General features: G+C 33.0%; 2 protein-coding genes across 6 annotated transcripts in view; one reads left to right on the top strand and one right to left on the bottom strand.

Moving 5' to 3' along the window:
* The window catches only part of LOC139521655 (asparagine--tRNA ligase, cytoplasmic-like), a 32,942-nt gene extending 27,349 nt beyond the window's left edge, over positions 1–5,593 (top strand). For both annotated transcript variants that reach the window (XM_071315144.1, XM_071315145.1), the window contains 3 exons: positions 188–319; positions 3,702–3,833; positions 5,199–5,593. In XM_071315144.1, the coding sequence (XP_071171245.1) occupies positions 188–319; positions 3,702–3,833; positions 5,199–5,330 (396 nt within the window). In that variant the 3' untranslated portion in view covers positions 5,331–5,593. The remainder of the gene's footprint in view (positions 1–187; positions 320–3,701; positions 3,834–5,198) is intronic.
* A 9,285-nt stretch (positions 5,594–14,878) lies between these two features.
* The window catches only part of LOC139521653 (recQ-like DNA helicase BLM), a 36,811-nt gene continuing 35,268 nt past the window's right edge, over positions 14,879–16,421 (bottom strand). For all 4 annotated transcript variants that reach the window (XM_071315143.1, XM_071315140.1, XM_071315141.1 and 1 more), the window contains one exon: positions 14,879–15,568. In XM_071315143.1, the coding sequence (XP_071171244.1) occupies positions 15,296–15,568 (273 nt within the window). In that variant the 3' untranslated portion in view covers positions 14,879–15,295. The remainder of the gene's footprint in view (positions 15,569–16,421) is intronic.

Genomic DNA, 16,421 nt, shown 5'->3' with positions numbered 1-16,421 from the left:
AGGTTGTTTTTGAGAGTGTAATTTATAAATATCTTTCAAAATAAAATACAGTTTACAAAACTTCCCCTTGTTAACAATTACAGGTATTAATGCCCATACTCCTTTACATAAGACTGTTGAATATACCAATATCCAATCAAACTTCCTACTGACCACAGAACTGTACATATAAGTGTATATTTTCTAGGATATTCCAGAAGCACCTGAGAGAAAGATGACAGACAAGATCAATCTACCTATCTTCCTGACACATTTCCCAACAGAAATTAAATCATTTTATATGCAGCGCTGTAAAGATGACCCTAGAGTTACTGAATCTGTAAGTAATATATTACTATTATTTTAACGAAAAAGGTATTCAGCCTCTTTTTATACGACCCCGGTTGTATATTGGTATCACGTTGTCGTCAGTGTCGTCCGAAGACGGATGGTTTCCGGATAATAACTTAAGTATAAGTAAATAGAAATCAATAAAATTTTAACACAATGTTTATAACCACACAGGGAGGTTGGGATTGATTTTGGGTATTATTGTCACATCGGTTTAGGAATTAGGGGTCCAAAGGAGCCGAAAACATGCATTTATCTAGTTTCAGGACAATAAGATGTGTATAAGTATTTCGATTACTCTGAAATTCTACCACAAGTTTGGGATTTATTTAAAGGGTTATGGGGCAAACAGTCTAGGAATTAAGGGCCAAAAAGGGGCCAAAAACAAGCATTTTTGAAGTTTCGGGACTATAACTTATGTTTAACTGTATGGATCTCTCTGACATTGTACCACAAGGTTCCATATAATGAAGGGAAGGCTTGGTGTCAGTTTGGGGTTAATATCCCTGAACATTTAGGAATGGGGGGCAAAAAAAGGGCCAAAAAGAAGCATTTTTCTAGTTTACAGACAATAACTTGTGTTTAAGGTGGTATGGGAGTCTAAAATAAAAATGATAGAATTTGTCCATACTTTCTCGCTACATTGAAGACCTGTTGGTGACCCTCTGCTGTTGTTTTTTATTTGGTCGGGTTGTTGTCTCTTTGACACATTCCCCATTTCCATTCTCAATTTTATTTGCCAAAACGTAGTATCTATTGATATATGTTGAAAAATATAATAAAAATAATAGGTCACCGTGCATTTTCTCAAGCTACAGGACGTGACAAAATGACAAATTTTGTATGGATTATACAGAAAAAAACACCATTTTGTGATTAGAAACTAAACAAAATGATAGAATTGTTAAATACTTAAGGAAAAGATAGCTTTCAGATAATGCTTTGAGAGTATCAAAAGAAAAGATAGGGTCACCGTACGTTTTTTCCGGCTAAAATACAAAATAGGAAAATTTCATGTAGAATCCTTCAGAAAATGCACTGTTTTAGAGTTACCTCCCCTTGAAATGCCATTAAAAAATATTAAAAACAACCCAAACTAATCAATATTTGCAAACATATTAATATTTGTAAGTTATATTCTTATAAATTGGTTCTTTAAAATGAAAATTCACATTAAATATCTGCATTTCTGCATCACATTTTGCTAACTTGATAGAAAATATGGACCTTTGGTTCTCTGTTTTTTACAATCCAAGATGGAGGAAGACACCCATACCACCTTAAATGTATGGATCTCTCTGAAATTATACTACAAGGTTTCTTACTACAAAGGAAAGGCTGGAATTGAGTTTTGGGGTTCTTGCTCCAACGGGGGTTTCAGTAAGTGAGGGGCCAAATAAGGGGCCCAAATTAGCATTTTTGTAGTTGTCAGTCAATAACTTGTGTGTAAGTGTATAAATCTCTCTGAAATTATACCACAAGTTTTCATACTACAAAGGGATGGTTCTTCAAATAATTTTTTGGGATTTATATTCAACAGCATAGTGTATTGCTCAAAAGCTAAAGTCCATTATACCTCATTCATTCTGTGTCAAAAACCTTTGCTGTGTCAACTATTTAATCACAATCCAAATTCAGAGCTGTATCAGGCTTGAATGTTGTGTCCATGCTTGCCCCAACTGTTCAGGGTTCGACCTCTGCAGTCGTATAAAGCTGTGCCCTGTGGAGCATCTGGTTGGCACTTGTTATAAGAATCACAAATCATTACAAACTGGCCAAACAGATTTTTCAGTTGTTTAATAATATTTTAAATTTGTGATATATGTTAGTAATACATATGTATTTTATCTTACAAATTTGCCAATTGCCTTCAAACTTCTTCAGTTAAAAAAAAGTGCAAATTAAAAATCCAGCTTAGCATGTTTGTCTAGTAAAGAATAGATTACAAATGCATGTACTGAATGCCAATGGACATTAAAACCAACTAAGTATTCCATGATCTTTAATATATATATGTAAAAATTCTTTGATGAAAATGGTTGTTGTTTTAATGAATAAATCTCATCCAGAAACCATTTGATTAGGGAAAGAGTTTTCAGAACTTAGGCTCATACCATTTTTTTTTTATTGAATTCCATGTAATAGTTCAAAAGTGACAATGATCTAATATTTTAAATCAATCTGCTTGGTAGTCTTGTGGTAGAAATGGTTGAAATGTAGATTTAATGAGAAATTGAATAATGTTTATACACTGATCTATTAATAAACTCACCATACATGTATAAGATACCAGGATTTGATTGAGAACACAGACGTTCATTTCATATGCAAAAGACTAACATATATGAGATGAGAAAGCCAAGTTAAGTACAAATATGAAGAGCATTGTAGAACATGGGTTTTACCAAATGTTGTTGGAACATATTGTCCTAGATGTGTTTTTGGTTATTTGTGTCAATAGGTCGCTGTCTCACAGTTTTGAGAGTCCTTGGTTCCAATCTTAGCAAGGTCAAACCAATGACTCTAACTTGGCATCTACTGCTTCTCTAGGTAACTTGCAAGGTTCAGGTGTAAGTCTTTGCAGTGTGAAATATCTTCCTGTGATGCTTCAAAGAACACTTTATTTTGAACTATTAAAATAAAATAGAAAGATTTTTTGTTAAACTTGAATTCATTGAATAATTTGTTAAAAAAAATGGTTTTGTGTAATAACAGAAGATGCAGAAAATGAACTAGTACTTTTTTTTTTATACAGGTAGATGTATTAATGCCTGGAGTAGAAAATTAACTAGTATTATTTTTATTATACAGGTAGATGTATTAATGCCTGGAGTAGAAAATTAACTAGTATTATTTTTATTATACAGGTAGACGTATTAATGCCTGGAGTAGAAAATTAACTTGTATTATTTTTATTATACAGGTAGATGTATTAATGCCTGGAGTAGAAAATAAACTAGTATTATTTTTATTATACAGGTAGATGTATTAATGCCTGGAGTAGAAAATTAACTAGTATTATTTTTATTATACAGGTAGACGTATTAATGCCTGGAGTAGAAAATTAACTAGTATTATTTTTATTATACAGATAGACGTATTAATGCCTGGAGTAGAAAATTAACTAGTATTATTTTTATTATACAGGTAGACGTATTAATGCCTGGAGTAGAAAATTATCTAGTATTATTTTTATTATACAGGTAGATGTATTAATGCCTGGAGTAGAAAATTAACTAGTATTATTTTTATTATACAGATAGATGTATTAATGCCTGGAGTAGAAAATTAACTTGTATTATTTTTATTATACAGGTAGATGTATTAATGCCTGGAGTAGAATATTAACTAGTATTATTTTTATTATACAGGTAGATGTATTAATGCCTGGAGTAGGGGAGATAACAGGAGGTTCTATGAGGATTTGGCATGAACAAGAACTCCAGGAAGGTTTCAAACGAGAAGGAATAGATCCTAAACCTTATTATTGGTATCTAGACCAGGTAATAACTTTAATAGTACTGATTTTATAATTTTGAGATAATTGCATTGAAGGCAGACATATTATTTTAACAAAGAAATATTTGAAGGAAGCAAAGAGTATGATGGTTGGATTTCTTTATTTTCCCGTTATAACATAACAGAAAAACTCACTGAAGTCTCTCTACATATAACATAACAGAAAAACTCACTGAGGCTCTCTACATATAACATAACTGAAAAACTCACTGAAGGCGCTCTACATCAAGAATAACATTACAGAAAAACTCACTGAAGGTTCTCTACATCAAGAATAACATTACAGAAAAACTCACTGAAGGCTCTCTACATCAAGAATAACATTACAGAAAAACTCACTGAAGTCTCTCTACATCAAGAATTTCGAAATAATGAAAGGACACCATTTATCATTTGTAAACAAGGGCCTCATGTGAACTTATGCCATTAATTTGTGTTCTTTGTTGTTGTAAACTATGTCAAGAATCTTTTCTGAGTTCTTTGTTGTCGTAAACTATGTCAAGAATCTTTTCTGAGTTCTTTGTTGTCGTAAACTATGTCAAGAATCTTTTCTGAGTTCTTTGTTGTCGTAAACTATGTCAACAATCTTTTTTGAGTTCTTTGTTGTCGTAAACTATGTCAAGAATCTTTTCTGAGTTCTTTGTTTTCGTAAACTATGTCAAGAATCTTTTCTGAGTTCTTTGTTTTCGTAAACTATGTCAAGAATCTTTTCTGAGTTCTTTGTTGTCGTAAACTATGTCAAGAATCTTTTCTGAGTTCTTTGTTGTCGTAAACTATGTCAAGAATCTTTTCTGAGTTCTTTGTTGTCGTAAACTATGTCAAGAATCTTTTCTGAGTTCTTTGTTTTCGTAAACTATGTCAAGAATCTTTTCTTAGTTCTTTGTTTTCGTAAACTATGTCAAGAATTTTTTCTGAGTTCTTTGTTGTCATAAACTATGTCAAGAATCTTTTATGAAACTACTGGCCCATATACCTAAACATTTTTCACACATTTTCAGACCTTTCTCTCACCTAAATGCATTTATATCTATAGATATACCTTTTTCAATTCAATTAAAGTTTTATTTAGAGTAAATATTCAATATACTACATGAACACAAGCTCTAGTGAGCTTTTCAAATCAACTGAATAAAAAAATATATACACACATAATAAAGTCATGAAAACAACACAATTTTAAACATAGTGCATGGTAAGATACCATAGAAGACATATAAAAGTTAAAAGCATATTAAAATGATTAAGCACTTAAAACATAGCACAAGTTGATAAGTTTGCACAAATCTGTTTACAATTGTGTCTGGTTTTATTTCAACAGCTTCTAAAGTACAGGATTTGTTTTATTTCAGAGAAAGTATGGAACCTGTCCTCATGGTGGTTATGGACTAGGATTGGAGAGATTTATTTGTTGGTTGCTCAAAATAGACCATATAAGAGATGTGGTACTATACCCTAGGTTTACAGAGAGATGTAAACCCTGAAGAAATGACAGTTAAACTAGTAGACTTCAGAATAAACTTATTTATTTGTCAAAATGGTGCAATTTTTTAAACCACTTACATACTTTCTTTAATATTGATCTGTTTTATCTTTAGTGCTTAAAGTAATAATTATAGTCATAAATTTACAAATGCCAATGTCGGGTTTTTACTTTAATTATTTTCAGTAGCGGAAATAAAATTGGCATTAAGATTGAGTCTCAAAGAATTTGTCAAGATCATGCAAATAAAAATATAAATTTAGATATTGATGTTCTACAATTAGAAAAAGGAATTTAGGACTAGTATTCCACTTTCTTTTCATTATACCCCACGAAATGTATATTGTTTTTGACCCATCCCTCTGTCTGTCTGTCAGTCTTGTTTTTGTCATCATAACAGAATTTCATGAATCTTTGTAGATAATAAGTAGTATTATGAAGATGTGCATGTCAACAGGAAATTATGATTCAAAATTTTTTCTAGGAGATATGCCCTTTGGACTTTAATTTTTAGCTCACCTGGCCCAAAGGGCCAAGTGAGCTTTTCCCATCACTTGGCGTCCGTCGTCCGTCGTCTGTCGTCCGTCGTCGTCGTTAACTTTTACAAAAATCTTCTCCTCTGAAACTACTGGGCCAAATTACACCAAACTTGGCCAAAATCATCATTGGGGTATCTAGTTTAAAAAATGTGTCCGGTGACCCGGCCAACCATCCAAGATGGCCGCCATGGCTAAAAATAGAACATAGGGGTAAAATGCAGTTTTTGGCTTATAACTCAAAAACCAAAGCATTTAGAGCAAATCTGACAAGGGGTAAACTTGTGTAACAGGTCAAGATCTATCTGCCCTGAAATTTTCAGATAAATCGGATAACCTGTTGTTGGGTTGCTGCCCCTGAATTAGTAATTTTAAGGAAATTTTGCTGTTTTTGGTTATTATCTTGAATATTATTATAGATAGAGATAAACTGTAACAGCAATAATGTTCAGCAAAGTAATATTTACAAATAAGTCAACATGACCGAAATGGTCAGTTGACCCCTTTAGGAGTTATTGCCCTTTATAGTCAATTTTTAACCATTTTTCGTAAATCTTAGTTATCTTTTACAAAAATCTTCTCCTCTGAAACTACTTGGCCAAATCAATCCAAACTTGGCCACAACCATCTTTGGGGTATGTAGTTTGAAAAATGTGTCCAGTGACCCAGCCATCCAATCAAGATGGCCACCATGGCTAAAAATAGAACCTTGGGTAAAATGCAGTTTTTGGCTTATAACTCAAAAACCAAAGCATTTAGAGTAAATCTGACATGAGGTAAATTTGTTTATCAGGTCAAGATCTACCTGCCCTGAAATTTTCAGATGAATTGGACAACCTGGTTTTGGGTTGCTGCCCCAGAATAAGTAATTTTAATGAAATTTTGTTGTTTTTGGTTATTATCTTGAATATTATTATAGATAGAGATAAACTGTAAACAGCAATAATGTTCAGCAAAAAAAGATTTACAAATAAGTCAACATGACCGAAATGGTCAGTTGACCCCTTTAGGAGTTATTGCCCTTTATAGTCAATTTTTAACCATTTTTCGTAAATCTTAGTAATCTTTTACATCTTCTCCTCTGAAACTACTTGGCCAAATTACACCAAACTTGGCCAAAATCATCATTGGGGTATCTTGTTTAAAAAATGTGTCCGGTGACCCGGCCAACCATCCAAGATGGCCGCCATGGCTAAAAATAGAACATAGGGGTAAAATGCAGTTTTGGGCTTATAACTCAAAAACCAAAGCATTTAGAGCAAATCTGACAAGGGGTAAAATTGTGTAACAGGTCAAGATCTATCTGCCTTGAAATTTTCAGATAAATCGGATAACCTTTTGTTGGGTTGCTGCCCCTGAATTAGTAATTTTAAGGAAATTTTGCTGTTTTTGGTTATTATCTTGAATATTGTTATAGATAGAGATAACTTGTAAACAGCAATAATGTTCAGCTAAATAAGATCTAGAAATAAGTCAACATGACCAAAATCGTCAGTTGACCCCTTAAGGAGTTGTTGCCCATTTTATTCAATTTTTAACAATTTTCACTAATTTGGTAAATTTTTGTAAATTTTTACAAAATATTTTTCACTGTATCTAAAGGTCCAAGTTTATTATAGATAGAGAAAATTCTAAGTACCAAGAATGTTCAGTAAAGTAAGATCTACAAACACATCACTATCAGCAAAACACAATTTTGTCATGAATCCATCTGTGTCCTTTGTTTAATATGCACATAGACCAAGGTGAGCGACACAGGCTCTTTAGAGCCTCTAGTTTGCCTTAATGTACTTGTGCAAGTTTTTCATAGCAACTCCTTTGAATCTACACAACAGAATTTCATGAAACTTTGTCATAACAAGAGTGCATATTCTGAAATGTCTCTCCTGTTTTTAACTTATCATTGAATTTATGTTAGAAGTCGAACATGAAGGTTTACTATAAGTATCACATTATAAACTAAACATCATTAATGTTCTATGATAATGAGGTTAATGTCAGAAGAAACCGTCCCAATAGACATGTACACCTTACAATCATCCCATACACCCAATATAGTTAAACCTGCTACTTATAGTATCCAATATACTGAGAAAATTAGGAAAAACAAGAATGTGTCCCCAGTACACAGATGCCCCACTCACACTATCATTTTCTATGTTCAGTGGACCTTGAAATTGGTGTACAAACTCTAATTTGACATTAAAATGAGAAATATCATATCACAGGGAACATGTGTACTAAGTTTCAAGTTGATTGGACTTCAACTTCATCAAAAACTTTAAGCAAAACTTTAAGCAGGACAGACAGACAGACGACCGACCGAACGGACGAAGAGACGAACTAACAGACGCACGGACCAGAAAACATAAGGCCCTTCTATTGTAGGTGTCAACTGCAAGACCAACCTGTACACCTTACAATTATTCCATACATCAAATAAAGCTGACCACCATAAATTTAGGTCATGGTCAGATGATATTGGCTGGACAGACATACACACCTTACAACAATTTCATACACCAAATATAGTTGTCCCATTGCTTACAATACTTGAAATTATCAAAACACAAAAAACATAATTGACCAATAAGCCATGAAAATGAGGTCAAGGTCAGATGAAACCTACCAGACTAAATTGCTACAATCATTCTATACACCACATTTAATTGACCTACTGCTTATAGTATATGAGAAATGGACCTAATCACTGATCCATGAAATGAGGTTGAGGTCAGGTGAAACCAGCCTGACGTAAACAGTGTTTATATATCATAACTCCTTCGCTATGCCTGTGTCTGTTGTGATGTTTTAGATTTAAATGAACTCTCAGATCTTTACTTAGTGTCTTTATTTTGTTGGGATGTACAAGTACTTGGCCACGTCCACTCGTGTTCTTGTTAGGTGTATTTCATTTTGTTACGATCTGATGAGTAAAGCCTTTTTCAACATATTTTTATGTCCCATTTATTGGCATTATGTTTTCTGGTCTGCATCCGTTTGTTTGTTCAGCTTCAGGGTAAAGTTTTTAGTCAGGGTAGTTTTTGATGAAGTTGAAGTCCAATCAACTTGAAACTTACTTAACATGTTCCCTATGATATGATCTATCTAATTTTAATGCCAAATTATAGATTTTATCCGATTTTCATGGTCCACTGAACATAGAAAATGATAGTGCCGATGGGGCATCCGTGTACTGACACATTCTTGTTTAAAGTTTGTTCTTATGTTAAAATTGAGAATGGAAATGGGGAATGTGCCAAAAAGACAACAACCCGACCATAGAAAAAAACAACAGTAGAAGGTCACCAACAGGTCTTCAATGTATCGAGAAATTCCCGCACCCTGAGGCGTCCTTCAACTGGCCCCTAAACAAATATATACTAGCTCAGTGATAATGAACGCCATACTAATTTCCAAATTGTACACAAGAAACTAAAATTAAAATAATACAAGACTAACAAAGGCCAGAGGCTCCTGACTTGGGACAGGCGCAAAAATGCGGCGAGTTAAACATGTTTGTGAGGTCTCAACCCTCCCCCTATACCTCTAGCCAATGTAAACCAGATGCTCCGCAGGGCGTAGCTTTATACGACCGCAGAGGTTGAACCCTGAACGGTTGGGGCAAGTATGGACACAACATTCAAGCTGGATTCAGCTCTAAATTTGGATTGTGATTAAATAGTTGACACAGCATAGGTTTCTGACACAGAATGAATGTGTTCTAATGAACTTTAAATTTTTGTTTTCTCTTAGAGCAATTCACTATGCTGTTGAATATTAATCCTCTCAAAAAAATGTTTGAAGAAATTTTCTTTTTTATTTATGAAATTTCAAATGAGAAAAATTGAACCCAATTCTTTTAACACACCCCCCTTTCCCTTATTCCAAAACTAATCTCAATTAAAATTTCTAATGGAGTTTGCAACAATAACTACTCATTTAAATACATCATGAAATATTAAGATGTAAAAAAACTGCTTGTTATCACTGAATGGTAAAGATTATTTTAATTTATCAGTTGGTAGTAAAAAGTGAATATACATTGTATATTGTATATAACAAAGATTTAAGTTGATTCTGGACAAAGAAAGATAACTCCAATTAAAAAAAAATCTTGCTATTGCACAATATTTTGCAATTAGATATTTCTTGCTTACTATTCTGGACAAAGAAAGATAACTCTAATTAAAAAAAAATTTGCTATTTCACAATATTGTGCAATTAGATATTTCTTGCCATTGCGCAATACTGTGCAATTGAAAAGACTTGCTATTGCACAATACTTAATATAATAATTTTAGATCCTGATTTGGACCAACTTGAAAACTGGGCCCATAATAAAAAATCTAAGTACATTTTTGGATTCAGCATATCAAAGAACCCCAAGATTTCAATTTTTGTTAAAATCAGACTAAGTTTAATTTTGGACCCTTTGGACTTTAGTGTAGACCAATTTGAAAACAGGACCAAAAATGAAGAATCTACATACACAGTTAGATTTGGTATATCAAAGAACCCCATTTATTCAATTTTTGATGAAATCAAACAAAGTTTAATTTTGGACCCCGATTTGGACCAACTTGAAAACTGGGCCAATAATCAAGAATCTAAGTACATTTTTAGATTCAGCATATCAAAGAACCTAACTGATTCATTTTTTGTCAAAATCAAACTAAGTTTAATTTTGGACCCTTTGGACCTTAATGTAGACCAATTTGAAAACGGGACCAAAAGTTAAGAATCTACATACACAGTCATGACAGTTAGATTCGGCATATCAAAGAACCCCAATTATTCAATTTTGATGAAATCAAACAAAGTTTAATTTTGGACCCTTTGGGCCCCTTATTCTGTTGGGACCAAAACTCCCAAAATCAATACCAACCTTCCTTTTATGGTCATAAACCTTGTGTTTAAATTTCATAGATTTCTATTTACTTATACAAACGTTATGGTGCGAAAACCAAGAAAAATGCTTATTTGGGTCCCTTTTTGGCCCCTAATTCCTAAACTGTTGGGACCTAAACTCCCAAAGTCAATACCAACCTTCCTTTTGTAGTCATTAACATTGTGTTTAAATTTCATTGATTTCTATTTACTTAAACTAAAGTTATTGTGCGAAAACCAAGAATAATGCTTATTTGGGCCCTTTTTTGGCCCCTAATTCCTAAACTGTTGAAACCAAAACTCCCAAAATCAATCCCAACCGTTCTTTTGTGGTCATAAACCTTGTGTCAAAATTTCATAGATTTCTATTAACTTAAACTAAAGTTATAGTGTGAAAACCAAGAAAATGCTTATTTGGGCCCTTTTTGGCCCCTAATTCCTAAAATGTTGGGACCAAAACTCCCAAAATCAATACCAACCTTCCTTTTGTGGTCATAAACCTTGTGTTAAAATTTCATAGATTTCCATTCACTTTTACTAAAGTTAGAGTGCGAAAAACTAAAAGTATTCGGACGACGACGCCAACGTGATAGCAATATACGACGAAAATTTTTTCAAATTTTGCGGTCGTATAAAAAGTAAACGCATAACAATACGCACATTAAAATTCAGTTCAAGAGAAGTCTGTGTCTGATGTCAGAAGATGTAAGCAAAGAAAATAAACAAAATGACAATAATACATAAATAACAACAGACTACTAGCAGTTAACTGACATGCCAGCTCCAGACTTCAATTAAACTGACTGAAAGATTATGATTTCATCATATGAACATCAGGCACAATCCTTCCCGTTAGGGGTTTAGTATCATACCATCATAACATATATGAGAAGAACATAACCCGTGTCATGCCAACAACTGGTTTTTGAATAAATGTGTTTAGTTCCAATGCAAAGACCCTATAAGTGAATCAATATTAACGCCAAAATATGCAATCTTTAATGACCTGACAACAGTATCGTAACTATATCCCTTCTTAATAAGTCTATTCAAAGGTTTTGTTTAGTTTTTGAGGTGAATACTGACACCTTTGTGCTTTATAAAGAATATTTCCATAAAAAATTTGATGTGAAATACCTGAACGTATAAGAAGTCTGCATGTTGAGCTATATTTACGAATGATGTCCATATACCGATGATAAAATTTAGTAAATGTTTTGACTAGTTTGTGATATCGAAAACCCTGGTGTAATAATTTTTCAGTTATACATAAATTTCTCTCGTTAAAATCTAAAACATTGTTACATACAGGAGCGAATCGTACAAGTTGAGATATATAAACACCGTAAGATGGTGACAAGGGAACGTCACCATCTAAAAATGGATAATTAACGATGGGAAATGAAAAATCATCTCTTTTATCATAAATTTTAGTATTCAGCTTTCCATTAGTGATATAGATATCAAGATCGAGGAAAGGGCAGTGGTCATTGTTAGTATTAGCTTTATTTAAAGTAAGTTCAACAGGATAAATTTCTTTAATATACATACTGAAGTCGTCATTATTCTGAATGTGCCTGTCCCTAGTCATACGCCTGTAATTCAGTGGTTGTCGTTTCATGCTGTGTTACATATCTTTTTGTTCATCATTTTGTACAAACAAGAGTGCACAGGCTGAAATGTCTCGCCTTTTTTACTAATCATTGATATTATGTTGATAGTCTTAAATATAAAGCTTTATTACAACTGTCACATAAACTTAACATTAACCAAAAAAACTAAACATTGCTCAACGAACCATGAAAATGAGGTCAAGGTCAGATGAACCATGCCAGGCAGACATGTACAGCTAACAATTCTTCCATACAACAAATATAGTAGACCTATTGCTTATAGTGTAAGAAAAACAGACAAAAACACAAAATCTGAACACTGAGCAATGAACCGTGAAAATGAGGTCAGGGTCAAATAAAATCTGTGCGACTGTCATATAGATCATAAAATATTTCCATACACCAAATATAGCTGACCTATTGCATAAAGTATTAGAAAAATAGGCCAAAACTCAAAAACGTTACTTTGACCACTGAACCATGAAAATGAGGTCAAGGTCAGATGACCCCTGCCAGCTAGACATGTACACCTTACAATCATTCCTTACACCAAATATAGTAGACCTATTGCATTCAGTATAAGAAAAACTGACCAAAACACAAAAACTGAACTATAACCACTGGACTATGATAATGAAATCAAGGTCAGATGACACCTGCCAGTTGGACAGTACACCTTACAGTACTTCCATACACCAAATAAACTACACCTATTGCTTATAGTATTCTAGATATGGACTTGACCACCAAAACTTAACCTTGTTCACTGATCCATGAAATGAGGTTGAGGTTAAGTGAAAACTGTTTGAGGGGCATGAGGACCTTGCAAGGTACGCACATACTAAATATAGTTATCCTATTACTTATAATAAGAGAGAATTTAACATTACAAAAAATCTTGACTTTTTTTTCTCAAGTAGTCACTGAACCATGAAAATGAGGTCAAGGACCTTGGACATGTAACTGACAGAAACTTCGTAACAGGAGGCATCCATATACAAAGTATGAAATATCCAGGTCTTCCACCTTCTAAAATATAAAGCTTTTAAGAAGTTAGCTAATGCCGCCGTCGGATCACTATCAATATGTCGAGCCTAAGTCGCAGGCTCGACAAAATAAGGCCGTTAGATTTCTAGTCTGAATAATTACAATTGTCATTGCAAGGTCTTAAAAGCTGTATGAACATTGTTCATTGTTGAAGGCTGAACAGTGACCTGTAGTTGTTAAATTCTGTAACATTTGGTTTCTTGTCTCATTGACAATCATACCTAATCTTTTTTATATGAAGGCGTTGCAAGGAACCCATATACCAAATAAAGTAATCTTAATCCTTATAAGAATGATATTCACATGACAATATCCTAAATAATTGTAAGAAGCCGCTGAACAGAAACTTTATAACATAAGGTATCTGCATACAAGGTATGAAACATTTAGGTCTTGTTCTTTCAAAAATATAAAGCTTTATACAAATAGTTTTCTAGGCTGCCCTAATGAGCTAGTAATAACTTTATAAAATTGAGAATGGAAATGGGGATTGTGTCAAAGAGACAACCTGACCATAGAAAAAAGAACAGCAGAAGGTCTTCAATGCAGCTAGAAACTCCGCACCCAGAGGTGTCGATCAGCTGGCCCCTAAACAAATATATGTATGTCTCCCATACTGTGACTTATTGTAGGTGATAATAAACAGCTGCACCATTAGCTCATGATATGCCCTTCGTCTTGTGTGATGCAATAATCATGAATATTTTCTGAGATACAGTGCAACATGTGAATTTTTTTTTTTACAAAAAACTCAATAACTCTAAAATAAAATTTTGAATCATCACCAAAAAATATACAGATCTTTAGATTAATATAATTAAGAAGTGTGTAAAGTTTAAAGCAATAATCATAAATCATTTAAGAGATATGGCGTGACATGTGAAAACTCACCCACCTTTTTTACAAAAAAACTCAATTACTCTAAAATAGAATTTTGAATCATCACCAAAAAGTATACAGATCTTTAGATTAAAATAATTAAGAAATGTGTGAAGTTTAAAGCAATAATCAGAAATTGTTTTTGAGACACAGTGCGACATGTGAAAAATACATACCCCTGTTTTATTTATAAAGTCCTGTAACTCAAAAAGTTAAAATCCTATTATCACCAAAAAGTATACAGATTGTTTGACCATCATAAGAAACAACTATCTTAAGTTTCATGAAATTTGGATAAGCGGTTCTCAAGTTACGGTGCGACATGTGGAGGCCGGACAGACAGACGTCGGAAATTTGTATACCATAATACGTGCCGTCAAAATTTTGACGGGCGTATAAAAACAGGCAATTGCATCTCCTTTTTTCAAGCAATACACATGGTAGACTGCAGTGAAAAGTTGTTACTGTTTTAATTTTGAAATTCAAATTTTATTATTCAGTGAGAATATATAGTTTATGCGTCTACTTTTTCACAAAATTTAGGTAAAATACTTCTAATAAATATATGGAATAAGAAAAACAAATAACATGTTTCACATAATTTATAATGTGTTTCACTGGTCTATGACAAAATATTTCAGATTCTAGAAACAAGTAGAAACATTTAATAAATAAAATAACCAACAAGAATTACAAAATTTCTATTAAACCAATTCATTTTTACAGCTGACAACAGCTTAATAACCAAAGTAGTAAGTTATCTTGATGACACCCTCAAACTACCATAAAGTACTGTAAACAAAACTTGCATTCATCAAGTAATCAGAAAATCAATATTTTTTCAATGTTCCTTGCACACATACTTTTTATCTCTTTCTATAAAAAAACTTCTCATATGTCTTAGTTGATGTCTAGTAAATAGAGAGTAAAATCCTCTCTGATAGTGATGGAGATATTATCTGGCTTGATAGAGTAGCTATCTGACAGGTGCTTGTTTTAATTCACATAAAGCTGTATGCAGTACCTCCTAAGAAAGATCGTTTTGGAGCAGGTACAGGCATCATACCAGGCATCCCTCCTCCTCCTCCTTTGTTTACTGCCCCTCCTCTAGTTGATGAAGCAGCACCTGCAGACTTCTTTTTAGCGGACTTATTACCTCCCTTGAACTTCCACTGACTAAAGCCACCCCCACCAGATTTACCTGCTGAGGAAGCACCTGTTGCTTTACCTCTCCCCCTTCCACTAGCTCCTCCTCTCTTCTTTCCATATTTACCCTGAAAATATTGGTTTTATATAATTTAAACACATGTATATCAATATTAACGCTCATAAAACAATTAGCATGCTAATTATCAAGAGTTCAAATTCATATCAAACATAAAATGAATAAATTTTTGTTGTAAATTAACTTTGAAATTCTAGTTTCATTCCAAGACGTTTAAGAATAAAATGGGAGAATTCAAATATTTCTTTAATAAATAAGTGATTTTGAATTTGAATCATTTTTCATGCATCTTAAATAGGCCCCAAAATGCATCATTTATCATTCTGCCCATTATACAGTGGATGGACATTTATTGAATAAGTATTGGTAAACAGATAGTAGATGCTGATAGATCCTTACAGTTCATCACTGTAAAACCTGCAAACCAAATATTAAGTCATTCTGTTCAGTGCATACCCATTAGTTCCTTGGGGGGAAAAAATGCTTAATTCAACATATTGAAAAATTCAAAGTATGGGAATATTAATTTTATGTTTTACAATTAACAGCAATTGCTGACCTCTCTCCATTTTATTGGTGTCAGGTTGAAGTGTGATATTGAAAAAAATCATATAATCTCTATATACATATCCAGCAATAACCAGTTTATGTGAATAATAAATATGCATGGCTTTGTATTAGATTTACTAGGCAAAGTCACATTTTAATCATTATAGCTCAGAAAATAATACTTTTATTTCAATATTAAAGAAGTGAATACCTGGCAAATTCAAAGGATGTAGATTAAAGTAAAATCAAGTTCATGGCCATGTGATAAATGCCATATGAAGCAATACTAGTTACAATGTAGGAAGGAACCAACAGAATCATAATAACATGAAAGTCAGGGTCAGATGACCATT

The sequence above is a fragment of the Mytilus edulis genome, chromosome 4 (assembly GCF_963676685.1).
Source record: "Mytilus edulis chromosome 4, xbMytEdul2.2, whole genome shotgun sequence".
NCBI classification, from domain to species: Eukaryota; Metazoa; Mollusca; class Bivalvia; order Mytilida; family Mytilidae; genus Mytilus; species Mytilus edulis.
Note: the sequence above shows the minus strand (reverse complement) of the source record. Positions and strands in the feature narration are given on the sequence as shown.